General features: G+C 47.2%; 2 protein-coding genes and 1 long non-coding RNA gene across 3 annotated transcripts; all 3 read right to left on the bottom strand.

The window, feature by feature from the left end:
* Positions 1 to 49: 49 nt before the first annotated feature.
* On the bottom strand, positions 50 to 2,021 carry LOC123440561 (ankyrin repeat-containing protein At5g02620-like). The gene is made up of 2 exons (XM_045117123.1): positions 1,299 to 2,021; positions 50 to 1,209 (listed from the first exon to the last, which is right to left on the bottom strand). Exons 1-2 carry the CDS (start codon positions 1,945 to 1,947, stop codon positions 125 to 127), a joined length of 1,734 nt encoding a protein of 577 aa, XP_044973058.1. The 5' UTR covers positions 1,948 to 2,021; the 3' UTR covers positions 50 to 124.
* Positions 2,022 to 8,554: 6,533 nt separating this feature from the next.
* LOC123440560 lies at positions 8,555 to 10,744 on the bottom strand. The gene is made up of 2 exons (XR_006630327.1): positions 10,201 to 10,744; positions 8,555 to 8,795 (listed from the first exon to the last, which is right to left on the bottom strand). It is a non-coding gene; the product is annotated as an uncharacterized LOC123440560 (long non-coding RNA).
* Positions 10,745 to 12,779: 2,035 nt separating this feature from the next.
* Positions 12,780 to 19,803, bottom strand: LOC123444984 (selT-like protein). Its single transcript, XM_045121891.1, has 4 exons — positions 19,514 to 19,803; positions 19,351 to 19,412; positions 13,585 to 13,900; positions 12,780 to 13,171 (listed from the first exon to the last, which is right to left on the bottom strand). Exons 1-4 carry the CDS (start codon positions 19,694 to 19,696, stop codon positions 13,007 to 13,009), a joined length of 726 nt encoding a protein of 241 aa, XP_044977826.1. The 5' UTR covers positions 19,697 to 19,803; the 3' UTR covers positions 12,780 to 13,006.
* Positions 19,804 to 20,104: the final 301 nt, after the last annotated feature.

Genomic DNA, 20,104 nt, shown 5'->3' with positions numbered 1-20,104 from the left:
GCAGGGACGCTGACCGGTTTACATAATTTTTTCAAGAATCGTTTGGAACTTTGAATTTGATTGATTTATTTTTTTACTCCTAAATGAACCAGCTCCATGGAGCTCGAGCGCCAAAATGGTGCACTTATAGTGGGACGTACAATGCCTCTTTCCCAAGGATGAGGAACACCACAGCGGGAGTGCTGACTCCGATGGCGATGACAACGTACGCAGGCCACATGGCCGTGGGTGCGACGGTGATGTAGACGGCGGTCATGAGCGAGACGACCATAGCGAGGCAGGCGAGGATGGTGAGCCTGTGGCCCCACATGAGCTGATCGAGCTTGAACTTGACGGGATCCCGCCACGCCCAGATGAAACAGAAAACGACGACGATGGAGCTGCACATGGCCACAGTGTTGGAGATGACGAAGATCTTGAAGGCCCCCTTGTGGCCGTGGAGGGCGGTGCCGTCGGTCTGGCTGTAACCTCCCGGCATGGTGAAGGTAGCGGCAAAGCTGACGGTGGCGATGAGCGTGGCCACCAGCGTGTAGGTCCCGACGCTGAGCTCGTAGTACTCGTCGTGGCCAGCCCTCCGGCTGCGCAGCGACTGGTAGGTGGCGATCGGAGGCAGCTGCTCCTTCTTGCACCTGGAGGCCTCGTGCTTCTTGAGCGTCTTCCACAGGTACATCTCGTACGTGTCCATCTCCTCCGTGGCGGCGCGCTTCTCGATGAGGCTGCGCGCGGACTGGCCGTCCCGGTTGAGGACGCAGGGGTTGACGCGGCGGTCCTTGAGCAGCAGCAGCGCCGACTGGATGCGCGACAGGGAAGCGGCGAGGTGCAGCGGCGTGTTGCCGGCGCGGTCGACGCGATTGACGATCTCCTCGGGGCGGACGTGCTTGAGCAGGCGCTTGAGCGCGTCCACCTTGCCGCTGGTGATGGCGACGTGGAAGGCGTTCCTGCCGTTGCTGTCCACCATCTCCGCCACGTCGGGGCACTGCTTCAGCAGCTCCACCATGGCCTCCGTCGAGCCGTAGTAGGCGGCCACGTGCAGCGGCGACTGCAGTTCACGGTTGCGCTTGTAGGCCAGGTCCATCTTCCGGTTCAGCAGCAGCTTCACCACGCGGGCGTTGTTCTTCTGCGCCGCGTAGTGCAGCGCGTTGTTCTCGCCCGAGTCCGTCAGCCCGATCTGATCCGCCGGCGTCGTGTCAAGCAAGATCTCCACCACGCCTGCTTGCATCATTGCATCGCCACCAGTTGTACTAGTCACGGCATGCATGACAACGAAAAGAAAAGAAGGCGACGGGCAGGTCACTTACGTGCGTGGCCGCCGAGGACAGCCTGGTGCAGGGCGGTGCCGCTGACGGAGTCAGAGGGGACGAACTTCTCGTGGACCCAGGGTTGGCTGACGATCTTGGCCACGACGTCGGCGAGGCCCTCCCGTGCGGCGATGTGCAGCGGCGACTGCTGCTTCACGTTGAGCGCGTGGCCGCGGCCGGGCTCGGCCTCCAGCAGCTTGAGCGCGACGGCGCTCCTGCCGTGCTTCACCGCCTCGTGCAGCGGGGTGTCGCCGACATTGTTGGCCATGAACAGAGGCCCCTGCGCGGTGCCAGGGGAGCTCCGGGAAGGTTCCCCGGTCTTCCCATTCTGTGCGGCGGGGGAGTAGCGAGGATGCTCCGCCGGCCATGCGCTGGCTCGGCCGATGAGCAGGTCCGCAACGTCCAACTTCCCCGCCCTGGCCGCCAGGTGCAGCGGCGTGTCGCCGTCAGCATTCTTGCTGACGAGCAGCTTGTCGTCCACACCAAGGGCCGCCTCGGCGAAACCGGCATGGCCGAGCTCGGCGGCGATGTGCAGCGCGGTGTTCTGCTGGGGCGTCTTGGAACCAAGGATGCCAGGGTCGTCGGCCACCAGCTTCGTCAGGCTTGCCACGCTCCCCTGCACCGCCGCCTTGTGCAACGTTGGGTCCATCCTATTCCTATCCTACCCACAGTAGCTTCTTCTACGTACTCTTCACCCTCTTGGACCTCTTGATCGTGGAGACACAGAGCACCTGAGCTGATTGATCATGTCGATGCAGAGGCTATAAGAGAAGAAGCTGCGGTTGGATTCCTTGCCTCCTCCCTGATTTTGGAATTGTTTTTACCACCTGTGCTGCGGTTACGTGTAGTCGGGGTGTTCTTTGCTTGGCAATCCAACGTTGGTATATGCTTCTGATGCATCACCTTAAAATGAGGAAGCAGGAGAATTCAGCATTTTGGGTGCCACCTACGCGCACACTGAGGCCCTGTTTGATAACAAAGTAGTAAAAAAACTAAAGTATTAAAAACTACAGTAATCTTACGTGTAGATAGAAAATACCATGGTTTTAATATAACAACATTTTTTTGCAGTATTCACAATATAAAGAAACCGTTTGATTACGCCACATATTAGTGTAAAATTTACCAGCTAGCCTTTGATAGTGCATGCATTCGTAGCTAGCTAGCTAGCCGTTGCTAGCAGTCCTTCTTTTTGCCTTCTCTGTTTTTTAAAAAGAGGTCTGGGTTTTTTTTTTATGCAGAGAAAAAACCACAGTTTTTCTAATACTGCAGTTTTAAAATCACAATTCTTAGAGGCAACCAAACACCTCATTGTAAATAAAACTATGATAATTTCCAAAACTGCAGTATTTTAAAAATACTACGAAAATTCTTCGTTATCAAACAGGGCCTAAGTCTGTGTTTGATTGAGTTGTAGATTTTAAAATAATTGTTATGAAAAAAGCTGAGGGTTGTTTGATGAAAACAAAGGTAAATTTGGTGAATTGTCTGTAATGCCCTTAGGGCACATTAAATATGTTTATATGCTAACTGATGGTAAATCAATGATATGTACATTTGCACCTTCCTTTAGACAAAGAGTCCCCAGTTTCGCCAAAAGACCTCTGCGTGTTGTCATTCAACTCCACACAAGCATGTCGTTGGGCTACTTGCGTCTTCGGCAGATACAAAGGAGAACTGACGGTCGATGAAATAGCCCTCCAACTCGTAGCTTTTCTTGCTTAACGTGAAAGAGAAATGACATACAATCTCTCGTTGACGCATCCAATCTTTTGGTACCTTTCATATATTATAGGCGGATAACTTTTTGATTCCCAGCATCAATGGGAGATCTTATGTTTTTAAATGACCTTCCCCCGATCAGAGAAGGGGCTTGGTCTGGAACGGATTGAGACGGAAAGCGGTAATCAATCGCCGCGTGGTAGAACGCTTGTTGGAGAAGGGTAGAACGATCATTTTAGAAAATAAATTATGACAATGTAGGCAATTCATAGTTAACAAATACGTAATTCAACAACCACACTTTGATGTTGTATGCATTTAAATAGATAGTGATCCCATAATATTATACAAAACACATGCATCATATAAAACATATATGATTCACATGATGATGACCTTCATCGACATAGTTAATTTATGTTGCCATCGCTACACGAGTATCAGCTATCCTACTACGAATATTATATCTGGTATCTTCGTTCACCTCCTCTTCAACCGGACCTGTTTGTGTTGGTGCCACCTCTTGTTGTAACACTTGAGATACATATCCATCGCCGACATCATATTTATCAAACAAAAATTCAGTCAACATGCTAACACGAATAAAATTATGAAATACCATACAAGCAATGATGATATTCTTATGATGACACTTCAAAAGGATGAATGTATAAAGTTAAACACCTCATACTTTCTTTGAGGTGGACGGTGACGATGAAGACCGAATTCAGCTAAATGATATGTATCGCCTTAAAAGGAGGAAAGTATCCCGTTTGATTTAGATACCTAGAGTCCATAAAATAGTATTTCTCTGAAAGATGCCATTTTTTAGTATTTTGTATTTTTAAAGGTACAGCAAATAAAGAGAAGTATGGTAATGCATAATTCAGAATCCTTGTGTCATGTGCACAGAAGGACCAACCAGCAACACATAGCCTAAGAGCATACGGTTAACTTATCTAGTTGTGACTAAAGCTATATAGATAGATCACTCACACGGTTGAATTAAAAATAACATTTTCAGATATTTTTCTAGAAAATCATAAATCTGTATTGTTTTAAATGTAGATAGACTAATTTATTAATATCGAAAAGGGATGATTGTCAAAGTTGGCTATGGAGATATGTGCTAGATGTGAAACCCACAGACCAATCTGCCTAGCTGGTCTCTTAGGGCATCTCCAATAGCAACCTACAAATTTCCTTCCACATTTTTCTGTGGATAGAGAGGGATCAGTCTGTGGATACGGATGCGGTAGGACGACATCCAACCGTAGTTGTATACATTTTGACAATAACTCAAATCAATCACATGAAATTCATGCAAACACGACCAGTTTCATGCAAACACGACAAATTTCATGTAAACATAACAGATTTCATTACAATTACATCCGTCCGGCTCTAGAGGTACAATTAATACCAAATCAAAATTGTCCTCGGTGCTTGTTCCCCGTGTCCGGCAATGAACCCCGAGAACTGAAGTTCCGCCTTCTCCAGCTTCGCCTCGACGCTCTCTAGCCCCGCCTCCGTAACCTCCTTCTCCGGAGACCCGGCAAGCGCAGAACTACATCTTCACGTCGTCGTCAAGCGATTAATCGGCCAAAGTTGTTCATCCCACCAAGCTTGGCATCGACGGGAGGGGAGGAGTGGTGCCTTCCTCGGACCAGCCGAGCAGCGACCTCTCGTGCACTACTCTTTGTCCCTATCGACGGCGCCTGCGGACGTGCCCGATTCATTGGGCTTGGACTCGGTGTTGTCCTCCTCCTCCTCATCGGTCCCGCCAAACGATGACACGCCCTCCTCGTTGTCTTTTTCCTTGGTCACTGCCGCCATCTCCACCACCCGTTGTCGGTATCGCCAACGGTCGAGGCGAATCTAGCGAGCGGAGCAGAAGGACTCCAAGAGCGCATCCTGCCCTGCCAGGTCCGTGTCGGGCGGGGGCGCGCTGCCAACAAGGAGCTGCTCCTGGAGGAGGTGGTGGTTGCAGGCGGCGGCGACCTGCGCCTCCCGAAACCACTCATCTCGTACCATGTCCATGTAATGGACACGTGCCTCACCAATGATTATAGTGTAGTGCACCGACAAGGGAGGCACGGCGGAGGAGGCGATTGGTGCGGCGAAGGAGGAAGACGAATGTGGCGTCGGGTCGTTGTCGGACGCGTCCTCCATTGGGACGTAGACGCCCTTCGGCTGCCTGCTGGCCTGCCAGCGGGCAGCAATGTCGGCCATGTCCTTCTTCTGCTCCAGCGGGCCCGTCCCAGAGAGCTTTGGCGGGGGAGAAAGCCATGCTGGGCGAGGAATTGAAAGTTGATGACTGCGGCTATGGTCGGACAACAGTTTATATAGTAATAGCGGACGTCATATGGATGGACGGGTGATGTCGAAGTAGACGCCTCGACAACCGTGTGCCATCAATGAGGGCGGCAGATGGACGGACGGCTAGCCCTTGTGTCGTTTGAACGTGCAGCGGTAGCTTGCACACGGAATTGGAGGAATGGATCTAGGTATTGGACACGGCAGGAGGCAAGGAATCAAAGGACAATGTAGATGGCTCAAACAAGGATGGTACACGTTTCAAACAAAAAGGATGGTACAAACTTCAGCAAGAGTAAAATAAGCTTTTGCTTAATAAATGTAACTACATAAAAGTGCAAATTAACTCAGAAACGAACAAGCCTGTATAAATGCATGAAAAAGTTATATGGTTTACAAGAGAAAGAATTCACATAAAAAAGAAAAATAATGTGTAATATGTGTGCATGTGGTTAGAGTATTTCCAACGCCAACCCACACATTTCTTTCCACGTTCGTTCGTGAATAAGGGGGGGCCGTCTCTGAACATGGATGCGGGAGGAGACATCCAACCGTGAATGCATAGATTTTGATAACAATTTGAACTAATCGAACGAAATTTAAGCAACCATGGCCCGATTTCGTGCAAGCATGACGGATTTTATAAAAACATGGCAGATTTTTATTACATTTCGAGCACTTAGAACAGAAAAAAAGTCTCGCCCCTAAACCTATCATACAGCAGCGGCGCCCGGCGTCCAGGTCCTTCTCGTCCTTCATCCGTCGTCTCCATGAACATCAGCAATAAGACCGATAAAATGAAGGTGCGGTCTCCGACGAGGAAGAGTAGAACATGGGAGGCGGGCTCACCCACATGGGACATCAGGCATTGCCGCCTTCCGTGTTGTATTCATCCTCGTATGAGTTCATGCCATGTCCCTCGCGGTGGACGTGAGGTCCACGAGGAAAATGTTGGTGCCTTGATTGTCGTCGTCCCACCGGGCCGCCTAATGGTTTGTCGACAGCGCGTAGGAGGCACAACTCACGTTGTTCTCCTCCGTGATCGCCTGGAACTACGCTTCCATGGCGGCCGCTTCCTCGTGAGCGGAGCCTTGAGCGCGGATGGCATCATAGATAGCACGTCGCTCCGCGACGAAGTTCGGGTTCATCGCGACCATGGCCGCCAGGGCCTCCTCGCTCGCATGCTCGCCGTCGATCTGACCCAACGCGAGCCGGTATTGCTTGCGTACGCATCGGCGCAGGATGCCCTTCCATCATGGCGGTGTTGTGGTACATCTGCGCTGGTGGCATGGTGTAGATGGAGTGCACACGAGGCGTGGGAGCCGGGGCGGTGTCATCGGAGCTCGTCTCCATCGTGGTGTCGTACTCATCCTCGTCGGAGGCCTCAGGCGAGCTGGACGACAAGATGGCCTCGATCCACCATGCACGGCGGCTCTACTAGGCAACGACAAGGGCGGCCACTCCCTGCTTCATGTGCGAGGAAAGGTTGTCCCACAAAGCTTCGCCACCTGCGGGTCTGTTATATTGTGGAGATAGCTAGGTGTGTCCACCCTTAAATAGGCGATTTCGGTGAGACAATGCAGGAAAAGAGCATGTGCAGCGTCCCCGCGCTGGGCTGGCCCATATAAGGTTTTCTCCCATTTTTTAATTTGCAAAAAGTCAACGTGTTGGTCGCGATTTGAACCTTGAACCTCCATCATAGAACCTTGAACCTCCATCATAGAGACATGCTCAGGCAACCACCCCACCTCCAAGCAGTCTCTGATAAATTAATAACTTTTCTATGTTTTATTCTTTCATTCTCCCTTTTTTTCTTTTTTCTTTTTCCTTTTTCTTTTTTTTTCTTTGACCTGGTTCAACGATTTTTTTCTTTTTTTTCTTTGCCCTGGTTCAACGATTTGAAAAGAGTTCATCGAATTTGTTCTTTTTAAAATGATGAACTTTTTTCAAATTTTAGAACTTCTTTTGAAATTTGATGATTTTTTTCCCAAAATCGATGAACTTTTTTTCAAATTTGATGAACTCTTTTTCAATTTGATGAAATGTTTTCAAAATCAGTGAAAAAATTCCAAATTTGATGAACTCTTTTCAAATTCGATGAACATTTGTCCTAAACTAGTGCATTTTTTCAAAATCGATGAATTTTTTCCAAAATTCGATGATTTTTTTTCAAAATCGATAAACTTTTTCGAAAATTGATGAACTTTTTGTCAAATTCGCTATACTTTTCTAAAATTTAAATGAACTACTTCAAAATTCGTGAACCGTTTGGGACTCTCATTTTTTTTCCTTTTTTGTGAATTTTTTTATTTATTTGTTTATCTATTTTTTAAAAGTCAACGTTGAAACTGGTGTCGTGCGAGCAACCACGAGGAACGAGTCGAGCGCTCGGAGCGGACGAGTGCGCCGCTCATGTAACTAGGTCGGCTCAAAACCGAGCTAGCAGGCGCCAGTTCCTGATCGGGCGCCTACAGCATCGATTAGGGCCTCCCCACTTGGCTCGCACCCACCAAGCCACCATGCAGTATTCTTGATGTTTGGTAGCCTACACGTCTAACTGGGTAGGCCTGACGCATGCAAAAAGAGGCTCCCAACGGAAAACACATGTTTCGGCCATTTCCGCGAGCCTGCACGCGCGCTTGCACCCACCCGACACCCGAGCCAGGGGATAGGATTTCGCTCACACCCGACTCATTCGGGCGTGCTTTCCTCGCTCCCCTCCATCTCCTGCGATAGAAGTGGATCTCGCAGCACTGTCATCTGTGTCCACATTGCTGACGGGCATCCTCATCGTTGTAGAGGTAGAACCCTCCTCCTCCCCTCTCTCTCCCTATCTCCCATCCGTCCACATCCCTTTCTTATCCCTCCCATCCTCATCTCGCTGTCGCTCACCCTGCACTCGTGGTGCTTGATCTCCGACGCAGATGGATGAAACAGCGTCGCGGACGAGAAAGAGGGCCTTCTCTTCCAGCTAGGCGTGGCTAGCACCAATCCATTCTTTTCCCATAGCATGCCCTCTCCTTATCAAACATGAGGGAGGTTATGGTCTTGCATATCATTAGCATTACAGATGTTCAAATAAGACATACTGACAACATTGCAGTCATTATTGTCATTCACGGAACTCGCACCAAACATTGTGTTAAATTCTTATTTTAAGAATTCATAGCAATTATTGGAATCCATATTTTCAAAAAAGACTTTATAAAGATAAAGAATTTGATGCAACTTCAATTCCATTTTTATATAGGTTTTTTATAAACCAAACTAGTGAATAAACAATAAACCAAAATATTCAATTACAAGATCTAAAGATATACATTCAAAACACCTCCCTGACAACGGCGCCACAAATAGCTTGATGTCTACTATGCAACTTTCTTCCTCTGGACTTGGTTGGGCCTTCAAACGCAGAGTTTTGTAAGACAGCAGCAAATTTTTCTCAAGCAAATGAATGACCTAAAATTTATCAATTCATCAAAGATGTAGGATGAAGATGACCTCTCTGAAACAAAGCTGCAATCATATATAAAAAATTGTGTATCCCTAACACACTCAATACAATGATAAGTTATTTAGATGCATTAGTTCGGTGAAGAGATGATTATACAAATATAGCATGAATAATAAATATAGCTTTTATAATCTGAAATAATAAGCCTATCATGACACCGCTTAACATGTCACATGTAACGATGAGGTTGGCTAATCGTTGTCATCATGTGTGGATGTATGGGGTTCACCTGTCATTGGAAACAAAAAAGAATTAAAAAATAGTTTGGGCTCTTGTTAGAGCATCCACACACCATGACGGTCAAATCTTAGACCTCAAACGCCCACGGACATGTCTGGGCACGTGCGCGAGCATTAACCATGGACGCCTCAAATTTTGTTGTCTGCATCCAGATACCTCATACTATAAATCTCAAATCCATGCAAAAGCATGCAAAAAATCCATGTACTACGAAGATCATCTATCCTACTCGTCGTCAAAGATGTCGATTATATATCTTCGTGCCCGACTCCGAATACATGGGTGGCAACTGCAGATCATGCTCCAGCGGCTCCTCGAGCACCTTCACGTTGGCCTCCGCATCGAGTTCGTCGAAAAGAGCACCGATCGCCTTCCAGTCCTGCCGGATGAAGCTTCGGTTAGCCTTCACATAGGCCTCATCATGGATGGACTCCAGGATGGCCCACTGCCCTGCCATCTCCTCCGCTTAAGCCATGGCGAAGGTCGGAGCCGGCGTCACCTCCTGCTCCGGCTGCTCTACCTCCATTGGAGCAGGATGCAGCTCCTCTCCCTCCTCCTCCTCCACATGCGCATCCTCCTCCTTCTTTGGCTCATCTCCCTCCTCCGGCTCCGACGAGTTTGGAGGCAACCTGATAGCAACGCGGGTGACGCGCCTTTCCCAGATCTCCTGCTCGATCTGGTACCGGCGCTTCGGCGTAAGCATGGCATACGTGATGATCTTCGTCCGGACCATGGCATCGTCGGAGAGCATGGTAAGAGCGTCGGAGAGAGAGAGGAGATGGATGGGCTGGTGCACGGAGAGGGAGGTGGATGGAATAGGGTTAGGGAACGTTGATCGGCTTAAATAGCCTGATTTGGTCCGGGACATCGAGTAGGACCGGCACCACGCGGCGTACCCCCCCACCCCTCTCCTCTTCATCAGAGGAGGAGGTGTCCGTCGAGCCACTGATTTCATATGGGTCTATGCCGTGCCGTCAGACCGATATGATGGACGCATGTCCGTTTAATATTTGAAGTCGATATAAGGGTGTCGGCCGAAACATTTAAGATTCGTTTAAAAAGACTGTCTAGATTAAGTTTTTATGACATTGAGTAAGATAACAAACTGACCGGTTGTTTGAGACGGGTTGGAGAGGTTGAGCCATATTTTCCTCTCCCCGTGTGCTCCAAGAGCAAAGACGCAGCAGCGCCGATCCCCGCCGCCAGAGCCAGAGTGCCAGACGGCCTCACCGGTAAGGCCGTCCACCGCCCCCGGCGCCTAGGCAGGCAGTCGCGCCGCCACCTCGGACCGTGCCTCTCCCGCGCCCGGCCAAGCAGGGTACAGGCCAGCGCCATCATTGAGAAGGGAATCCCCGACCCGGCGTCGTTCAGGGCTACGCACGGCTGTGAAGGTCATGGAGCGGGACGTGCCCATGGAGCTGCGGCTGCTGCTGGGCGGGCGGTAGTTGCGCGTGCCCCCCGTGTTCGTCCGGAGCAAGCACGTCGGCGGCGCTGCCGAGGCGACGAGGATGGAGGAGGAGGGGAAGCTCAAGGCCGTGCTCCAGGGGGCTGCTGCGGGCGCGCGTAGTTAAAGAGAAGCGGGGCGTGGGGCTCTATGCTGGCTGACCAATACGCGTCAAGGACTGGAAGTTGCCCGGAAATTTCTCTCGACAAAAAAGTAAGGCCATGTAGGTCAAAAATGATGCCAAGTAGTGTGTTTTCTGAACATTTGGCACCGATCCCTCCGACGTCAAATAAAAATTACTGGGCACCGGAAAGCCAAATCATTCAAGCAATTAAAATAAGGACATCGTACGTGCAACGAGTCAATGAAGGGTGCAGTGAGCCAGGAACGAGAGACGCTGGCAGTGGGATGTCTTGATCTGGTATATACTACTATTTTATATATGTGGGTCGGACTCTCAATCGATGCTTAATTCTTAACGTTGTGCGAGCAATGCTAAATATTCTTAACGATCCCGCACCTGCCCCGCGATCCCGCACGGCCCGACCCCCGCGATCCCGCACTGCACTCTCGAGCTATGGCACTGTTTGGATACTCTAACCGGGTTAGAGGTTAGAGTTAGATTCTAACCCTCAACTAACCCTAAACTAACTCTAACTCAAGAGGTGTTTGGATGAGAGGTTAGATTGACAATAACTGCCCTTTCTCAATCATTTGGTTACTTTTGTTCATATTCACTACTGAATTTGGTGTGGCCGATCGTTGTGTGGCCGGCAGGGCGCGGCGGGACGGGGCGGCCCGGCGGCGGTGCGCGGCGGGGCGCTGCGGGGCGGCCCGGCGGCGGGGCGCTGCGGGGCGCGGCGGCCCGGCGGCGGGGCGCTGCGGGGCGGCCCGGCGGCGGGGCGCTGCGGGGCGCGGCGGCCCGGCGGCGGGGCGCTGCGGGGCGGCCCGACGGCAGGGCGCGGCGGGGCGCGGCCCGGCGGGGCGGGGAGGCCCTGCGGCGGTGCGCGGCGGGGTGGGGCGGGGCTGGCCGCGGCAGGGCGCAGCGGCCGGCGGCTGGGATGGTGAGGAGGGAGGGCGACGGGAGGGACGGGGGGTTGGTGGGATCTGGTGCGGGCTGGATGTAGTAGCAAGTGATTTTTTTTCTTTTTTTTTTGTCCTCACCTAACTCTAACCCAAAAAAGCACCTCTTGAGTGGGTTAGAGTTTTTGGGTGGGTTAGATGCATCTAACTCAATCTAACCCTACCTGTTTGGATTTTTGAGGGTTAGATAGCTCAACTCTAACCCAATCTAACTTTAACCCTATCCAAACAGGCCTATATAGCCTCCCCTAACGTGTTACCAAAACAACACTACTCTCTCACTCCGCAGTCGCGGATAAAATGCCTCGCCTCGCCCAGTGAATCTCTCTTCCAGTTTGTTTTTCATTTCCTTTCCCTTCTTTGTTCGCACTTTTTTTCCCCTGGAAGAAGCATCCTCCTCGACTCCACGAAAGCAGCTACCATTCCTGAAGACATACTTCTGCATTTTCCTGAATCCTGACCTCCACGATTAGACATGTCTGTGAATTTCGCCCTGTGCACATGTCATATAGAGCAGCTGGTCGCGGTGGCACTCAACGACGACAAGAAGGCAGAGATGACAAAGAAGAAGAAGAAGAGGCGACAAAAGGCAATGAAAAAGAAGAAAGAAAAAGAAATGCAAAAGAAGAAAAGACTGAGGAAAAAGAGCAAGGCGAAAGGAAATAAACCAGCGTGCTTGACAGGAGTAGTAAGAACAGGGGGGGTTTCTTTGTTTTCAGCCTTCATGTGCATGAAGATTTGAATGAATGATTGTGATTCCCGCAGGAAAAAAAAACAACGAATGCTTGTGATACATGGTACGTACGCTTTACATATCAAAATAGAGTTGTATTTGTTAGCACACTCCAATGCTTTTGTGATTGAAAACAGAGTTGCATTTTATTTTATTTTGCGTTTCAGCATCTAGATACACTCATTTTCAGCATTTCAGCAACAGTTATTTTCTGACGGAGGTTGTACTTCATATTTGTTAAAACTGCAATGCAGTTTCTAGTCTATCAGAGTGCATGTGAATGCTGCTTATTCCTCCATTACTCAAATATTATAGATCCTTTGCAATAAAAATATAATACTTATAGATTGATTGCCGCATTAACGCAAATATTTTATCAACTCGGAGTCTGCAATCAAAACATCACACTCAGGGAACAAATACTCAAGGTTTCGTGCTAAGAGACCAGGAGCTGAAATTAGTTTCCACTTTTAAGCAAATCATGGAGCTACAGTAATCTGTTATAGTCATGAGAGATTTACAGTCATATCATGGTAAAACACCCTCAGCGCAGGTAAAATGATATTTACAAACAGAAAAAGGCCATGTATCCAAAAAGTTCAAAGACAAAGGTATGCGATTTGACAGTAAAACGTGGAACTTTCAGTTGGTTATGTCTATGTGGATACAGATAAATGGGCGTCGGTGCTCTCGACATCATCCTCTAATACAAGACTTTTTTCCAGATTTTTCCCAATTTGAGAATCTGATAATCTGTTGCCAATGAGCTCCCGTAGCTCAAGCTCACTAGGAAACCTCTGCTCAGATAATTTTGAGAAGACCTGAAAATGTGAAAAGTAGCTCACTAGGATTAGCATAATGGATCCAAAGGGGCTATCACAAGAATATCAGCTGTGAAGAACCTGGAAAGACCATCGCATTAAGCATAGGTGCAATAATCGTGAGAAAGATTTGTACATTCATATTCAGGGAACAAGTACCATCCCGGTCCACTTTTAGGGAATACAAGCAGTCACTTATTCTAAAGCAAGCTGGTATATGAATATATTACTGACTAGATGATCCCACCTTAGTTCATTCTCGGCTCAGCGGTGCAGTAGCAACTAACCTATTAATCTAATATGATTGCTTGATTGCTTCTACCACTACACCATAACCATAATGCACAATGAGTTGCACAATTTTAGAATGCAGGGCAATTAAGTGCAACAAAGGGTGTATCATAGAAACATACCAGTTGTCCATTGCAGTAAACTTCAAAGGCGCCAGAACTTTGTAGAAGAGACTGAGCAAAATTGCCAAACATCCAGACTGATGCCATTGTTCCAAACCTATTAGCACGCAGTGAGTAGTACCATGGAGGTGGTACCATTCCAAATCTAGGGAAAATCTGATCACCAGCCATTAATGTTGCTATTGCTCCAACTTGGACAAAAGGCACCATTTTGCCGAGCGCGCGTTTTGGGAAGGGTGGAGGGTAGTTTTCCAAGACGACATGAATCCCAGGAAATGAGGTATCCAGCATGCGCTTCATGGTCATCGCATTTCCCCTGCAGAATTTAGTTTGCAATTATACCATAGTCTGCATACTAATTCATAACAGAGACCACAAGACAATTTCAAAAATAATTAGCGGAGTATGCTAGAAAAACAAAGTATGATGCTAAAGGGACCACATAGACATCAGAAACGAAATTATAAAGACATTACTCTGTAGGATTTTCATTAAACCATGTGGATAAGAACCTTTCGCTCCGACATACACAGAAACACCCGTTGGTTTAGCTTCATTTGTAAGGTCTGAAGAATATACATCCAGCATAGGTATTGCAAATCTTCATTGCATTTCCTTTTAGTTACATACAAGCTGTGATTAGCTGATTAGGAGACCAGAAAGAAATATTATGCAAGTCACCTCTAATCATTTTTTGGATATAAGTCACAAATTTCTATAATTCTTGTTTCATCCTTTTGCTTCTCTCAAACCAATAGTCGTGGAATTGATTTACTGTTTTATCTGCCTTCCAAAGCATATAATGACCCAGCAGCATAATTGGCTGCACATAAGGTCAGGAAGGAGTTGGAAGCATTCTGAAGTGGATATGGTCCCGAAAACATTATTTATTTGCTTCTCAAACTCCATCAGCAGTACTCTCTCTCTCTCTCAACATTATTTATTCGCTTAAAACACACATGCAACACATGTAAAGGCAGTAGGCCCTTATGTAGCGACCCGACCCAGTAAGGATCGGAGTCTCTGTGCTAGTCCCTGGATCAACTTGCTAGCACACACAGTACTCGATGAAATAACAGAAATAACACACATCTTTATAACATCAATAGTCTAGGAATAAAATATTTGTTACAATAATGTGGCCTAAGGCCAGAATAAACAAATACTGCGGAAGCAAATAAGTGTAACGAGTCCATCAACTCCACGAGCAAAGATGAGTGTACAACGACCTATCACACCTTAATCCTCGTCGGACAAATCTGCAACATGATAGGTTGTAGTAATGTAGGTCAGTACATTCAGTACATGGAATGTACCGGCAAGTCACATCATAAGAGAGTAATGAACCTACTTGTACATGCAATTTGGCTGGTGAAAAGCTCAGTTTAGTTTTGCGTAAAACAGGTTTTTCCTTAACAAAAATGATTATACTACTTCTGCAAATATCATAAGACTGATATGAAAACCCAATGCAATCTATTCCCAAAGTTGTGTCAATTACCCAGTTGATTAATTAAAAGTGATGAGATCTCCCTGCATTTCCACTACTAAAAGCTCAAGTTGTCCGTAATCGGGGACACGGCTAATCGATTAGATTGACACTCTGCAGAGGTTGCACACTTTTCCCCACAAGACTTACCACCTCCTTGATCGGAAAATTCGAGACATAGCCTTGAAAGCATTCCCTCTAACCCGCAGATAGGCCGGTACACCTACATCATCTACATCTGTTAGCCTATCCCGGAAGAGGTCACACCATCTACTCAACTAAGCCAGAGCCCACCATATTGGCTTTTGGGTGCACACGGAAGCTTATAGACATGAAAATACGTTTGATCCCTTTGAGTCTAAATGGTGGACGGACCACTGGGTTCCCATTAATGCTTCCACTGTACTTCGCCACCATACAAACCAAATTCCACAGAGATAGTTCATTAAAGTCTTTGTCCTGATTACTACTTTGTCACTCATACCTTAATGTGAAAACACTCCCCAATCCACGTCTACTTTGGCAAAGCATTAATAATTTAACACGCTGACCACAAAGTTGTACGGTTCGAACCTATCTCAAATGAACTATTAGGTGCAAGCAAAGGCATCAGGCATAAAATTCTTACCATGCGATCCTACCACAAAGGACTATGTGCATATAAAAACATAGATAAAACCAGGTATGATCAATATGTAGACTTGCCTTGGCACTGGGAGTGAAGTTCTAGCGAATGATAGTATCCGGTTTCGCACTCCAGACAATCTAGCGCAAAAGTAAAATAATACACATAAACAAGCATTCATCCAATCCAAAGTAACATGCAGCACAAAAATTCATAAAAGCCAAATAAAATCGAACACACGAAATTAGCAAAAAAAAAATTCTAAGTATAAAACCAAGTGTGGAAATATGGTTCGAAAAACGAGATATGCACTGGTGTTCCTACAAGGCATACTAGTAAAACTTATCATAGACAAAAACTAATCGTGTAGAAAATATTGTGAAAAAGATCCCTGACATAGGATTTAGCTTGTGTGACGCAGTGCTAAAAGAATCACTTCAACGGACATACGGTTTAGGAATTATGGCCTAATGAAGTTTAAATTCAAATCTGAAATAAATTTGAAATAGCTCAAATTCAAATCTGAAATAAATTTGAACTTGAACTTCATTAGGCCATAACTCCTAAACCGTATGTCCGTTTGAAATGATTCTTTTTGCGCTGCGTCACACAAGCTAAATCCTATGTCAGGGATCTTTTTCACAATATTTTCTACACGATTAGTTTTTGTTCACGATAAGTTTTACTAGTATGCTTTATAGGAACACTGCATATCACGTTTTTTGAACCATATTTTCACACTTGGTTTTATACTTACAAATTTTTCATGCTAATTTCGTGTGTTGGATTTTATTTTGCTTTTATGAATTTTTGTGTTGAATGTTACTTTGAATTGGATGAATGCTTGTTTATGTGTATTATTCTACTTTTGCGCTAGATTGTCCGGAGTGCGAAGCCGAATACTATCATTCGCTAGAACTTCACTCCCAGTGCCAAGGCAAGTCTACATCTTGATCATACTTGTTTTTACCTATGTTTTTATATGCACATAGTCCTTTGTGGTAGGATTGCATGGTAGGAATTTTATGAATGATGGCTTTGCTTGCACCCAGTAGTTCATTTGAGATAGGTCTGAACCATACAACTCGTCGCCACCGTGTTAAATTATTAATGCTTTGCCAAAGTAGACGTGGATTGGAGAGTGTTTTCACATTAAGATATGAGTGAAAAGGTAATAATCAGGACCAAGACTTTAATGAACTACCTCCGTGAAAATTGGTTTGTATGGTGGCGAAGTAAAGTGGGAGCATTCATGGGAATCCATGGGAGTGCACGCTAGTGGTCCGTCCACCCAGGCTCAAAGGGATCAAACGTATTTTCATGTCTGTAAGCTTCCGTGTGCAGCCACAAGCCAATATGGGCTCTGGATTAGTTGAGTAGATGGTGTGACCTCTTTCGGGATAGGCTAGCAGATGTAGATGATGTAGGTGTACCGGCCTATCCGTGGGTTAGAGGGAATGCTTTCAAAAGACTATTTCTCGATCGTCCGATCAAGAAGGTGGTCGAGTCTTGTGAGAAAAAGTGTGCAAACTCTGCAGAGTGTCAATCTAATCGATTAGCCGTGTCTCCGGTTACGGACAACTTGAGCTTTTAGTAGTGGAAAATGCCAAGAGATCTCATCACTCTTAATTAACCAACTGGGTAATTGACACAACTTTGGGAATGGATTGAGTTGGGGTTTCCATCTCAGTCTTGTGATATTTGGAAGTAGTATGATCATTTTTGCTAAGGAAAAATCAGCTTTACGCAAAACTAAACTTAGAGTTTTCTGCTAGCCAAATTGCATGTACAAGTAGATTCATTACTCTCTTATGATGTGGCTTGCCAGTACATTCCACGTACTGACCTACACGGCTGCAACCTATCATGTTGCAGATTTGTCCGACGAGGATTAAGGTGCGATAGCTCGTTGTTCTACACTCAACTTTGCTCGTGGAGTTGATGGACTCGTTACACTTATTTGCTTCCACGGTATTTGTTTATCCTGGCCTTAGGCCACACTATTGTAACAAATATTTTATTCCAGGACTATCGATGTAATAAAGATGTGTGTTATTTCTGTTATTTCATCGAGTACTGTGTGTGCTAGCAAGTCGATCCAGGGACTAGCACAGTAAGCACAGAGACTCCGGTCGCTACACCTTATCACTCATTTGAAAGTCAAAACACCAGATAGAGATGATCTTTGAAATATGTTACTTTTGGCCAAACTTAAGTGCAAAAGCCGGGTATGGTCCTAAAAAGTCATCCATCAAACTTCTCCACTCCAATTGAAGATACAATTGTTTTTCCCAGACACTAATTTATTCAGTTATTTTCGAAGTATTCACTAACCTATGCCCATCATGACATGTATGGTAGACAGTTCGATGACGAGGCAGAAGGACTCGCAATAACAGATGGTGGGCTGCTAGGAGTAGCCATGAATGGCCCAACAAGCCTTGTAGTGGATGAGAGAGCAATCTGAATGGAATATGTGTTTACACACCCACTTACTAGGCTGGTGCCAGCCGGAGGAGAAACTAGTGTCCACTTATCGTTGTCAAGATTAGGACGGAGCTCAGCGAGCATAACCTCTTTCCAGAGAGGATCAAGGAGAGCACTATGGTAGCTCGAATGAATGGAACAAAAGGGTAGATGTGGACACAATGGCGCAGATGAGCATGTGGTGAAGACTAGGAACAGGGCATGCGACAGGAACAGCAGCGGCAGGAGGCAGATATGGCGCGGGCAAGGGGGGGTGGCCCGGCGCAGCTGCTTCTGTGTGGGTGGAGGGGGGCATCTGGAGGAGGAGGAGCAGCAGTCATCAAGGAGGGCACAAGAGGGGCCGAAATAGTGGTGTTGATAAAGTCTACAAGAAAGTAGAGCAACTCGCTCGTGTCGATGGAGATCAAGGGTGGTAGCATAAAAGAAAATAGACTCATCAAAGTAGATGTGCCGAGAAATAATGATGTGATGAAATAGAGAGGTCGAGGGCTCGAGGCAGTGATAGCCTTTGTGCGAGGAAGGATAACCAAGGAAGACACAAGCAGTGAATTGACGTGAGAGCTTGTTGGTTGGCACTGGCAGATAGGTTAGGGTACCACAGGCACCCGAAAGCCCAAAAACCCGAAGGTTGGAGGATGTTCACATAGACGCTCGTAGAGAGTAGCAAAGCGGATGCAACTATTCCATCATGCTATAGAGATTATATGTGTGACATACAAGGCAGGTATAATAACAAATCACATGAGATTAGCGATTACAATCGTGCAGCTAGGAAATAGGCAAACGCTACAGAATATCCCGTTAACAATTTCAGTTATATTGATCTCAATTCTGAAGGTGTTTCACATCGCTTAGGTGTGATATAATTGTAGCCAGTTACCATCATTGCGGAGATTTTGAGATCTGAGGTCTCGACAGCAGTCGAGCAAAGTGGAGCTTGGTTGACCGGTTGTCATGTGATGGGTGTTCTACACTAGCCAAATTTCACACATGGGTTACTTTGGGGGCCTCACAATTTGGACAGTGCTGATGGAACGCTAGATTTCAGTATGGTCAACGGCCACAATGTGTACCACAACCACCAGTCCAGGTAAAGAAATCCAACAAAATTGCTCGGATTTGATCTCTGAATTTATCACAGAAGCAACAGTATGTGTGGGTTTACTTGTAGGAGCAGGATGCGCAGAACTTCAACTCGACGGTGGTGCCGGTGCCAGGTCCATCCACCTGCGGTTCGTACGCCAGACGAAGAAAGGCACATGAGTCGCCCCGCTTAACTCAGATCGGGAACCAATTTGGCACTGGATCCAGGAGGAGATTAGACTTACCGCCACCTGCGCGGGATCGGCGGCGTCGGGGGAGGCGTCGCCAGGCTGGAAGGCGCCGGAGGCCGGGTGGGGGTGGCGGTGGGGCTTGGGGGCAGCCGGCGGCTGCGGCGCGAAGAGCGTGACGACGTCGGAGCAGAAGAGGAGGATGGGGAGGCCCAGGAGCACGAGCTGCACGCGGTCCATGGCGGCTGCGCTCGCTGCGTCGCTCTGCTCTGCTCCGTCCTCCGCGGGGAAGAAGGAAAGGACTCGACGACGACCGCTGCAAGAGGGCCACTAGGATTTTTTTATTTTTATTTTGTTTTAGGGGGAGGGCCACTAGGAATTTTGTGTGCCTCGCCCGGCCGGGCTGCCCTTGGGTCTGAACGGGCAGGCCGTCAAATGTCCATGGATGATATGGCAGGCCCGGCCCAGAAAACAAGCTGGTGTACTACAGCATGTTTGTTTCAATAAAAAAACTTCCGTGTTGTTACTTTTTTTTTTAGAAAAGATTGTTATTGTCACAAGGATCAGATGAAAATGAAATTGAAATTGAAAACGAGACTCGTGTAGGATCGGGGCACGGATCTCCAGACAGTGACAAGGTGGCCCGGT

This window comes from Hordeum vulgare, chromosome 3H (genome assembly GCF_904849725.1).
Source record: "Hordeum vulgare subsp. vulgare chromosome 3H, MorexV3_pseudomolecules_assembly, whole genome shotgun sequence".
Lineage (NCBI taxonomy): Eukaryota > Viridiplantae > Streptophyta > Magnoliopsida > Poales > Poaceae > Hordeum > Hordeum vulgare.
This window is presented reverse-complemented; position numbering and strand designations above follow the sequence as displayed.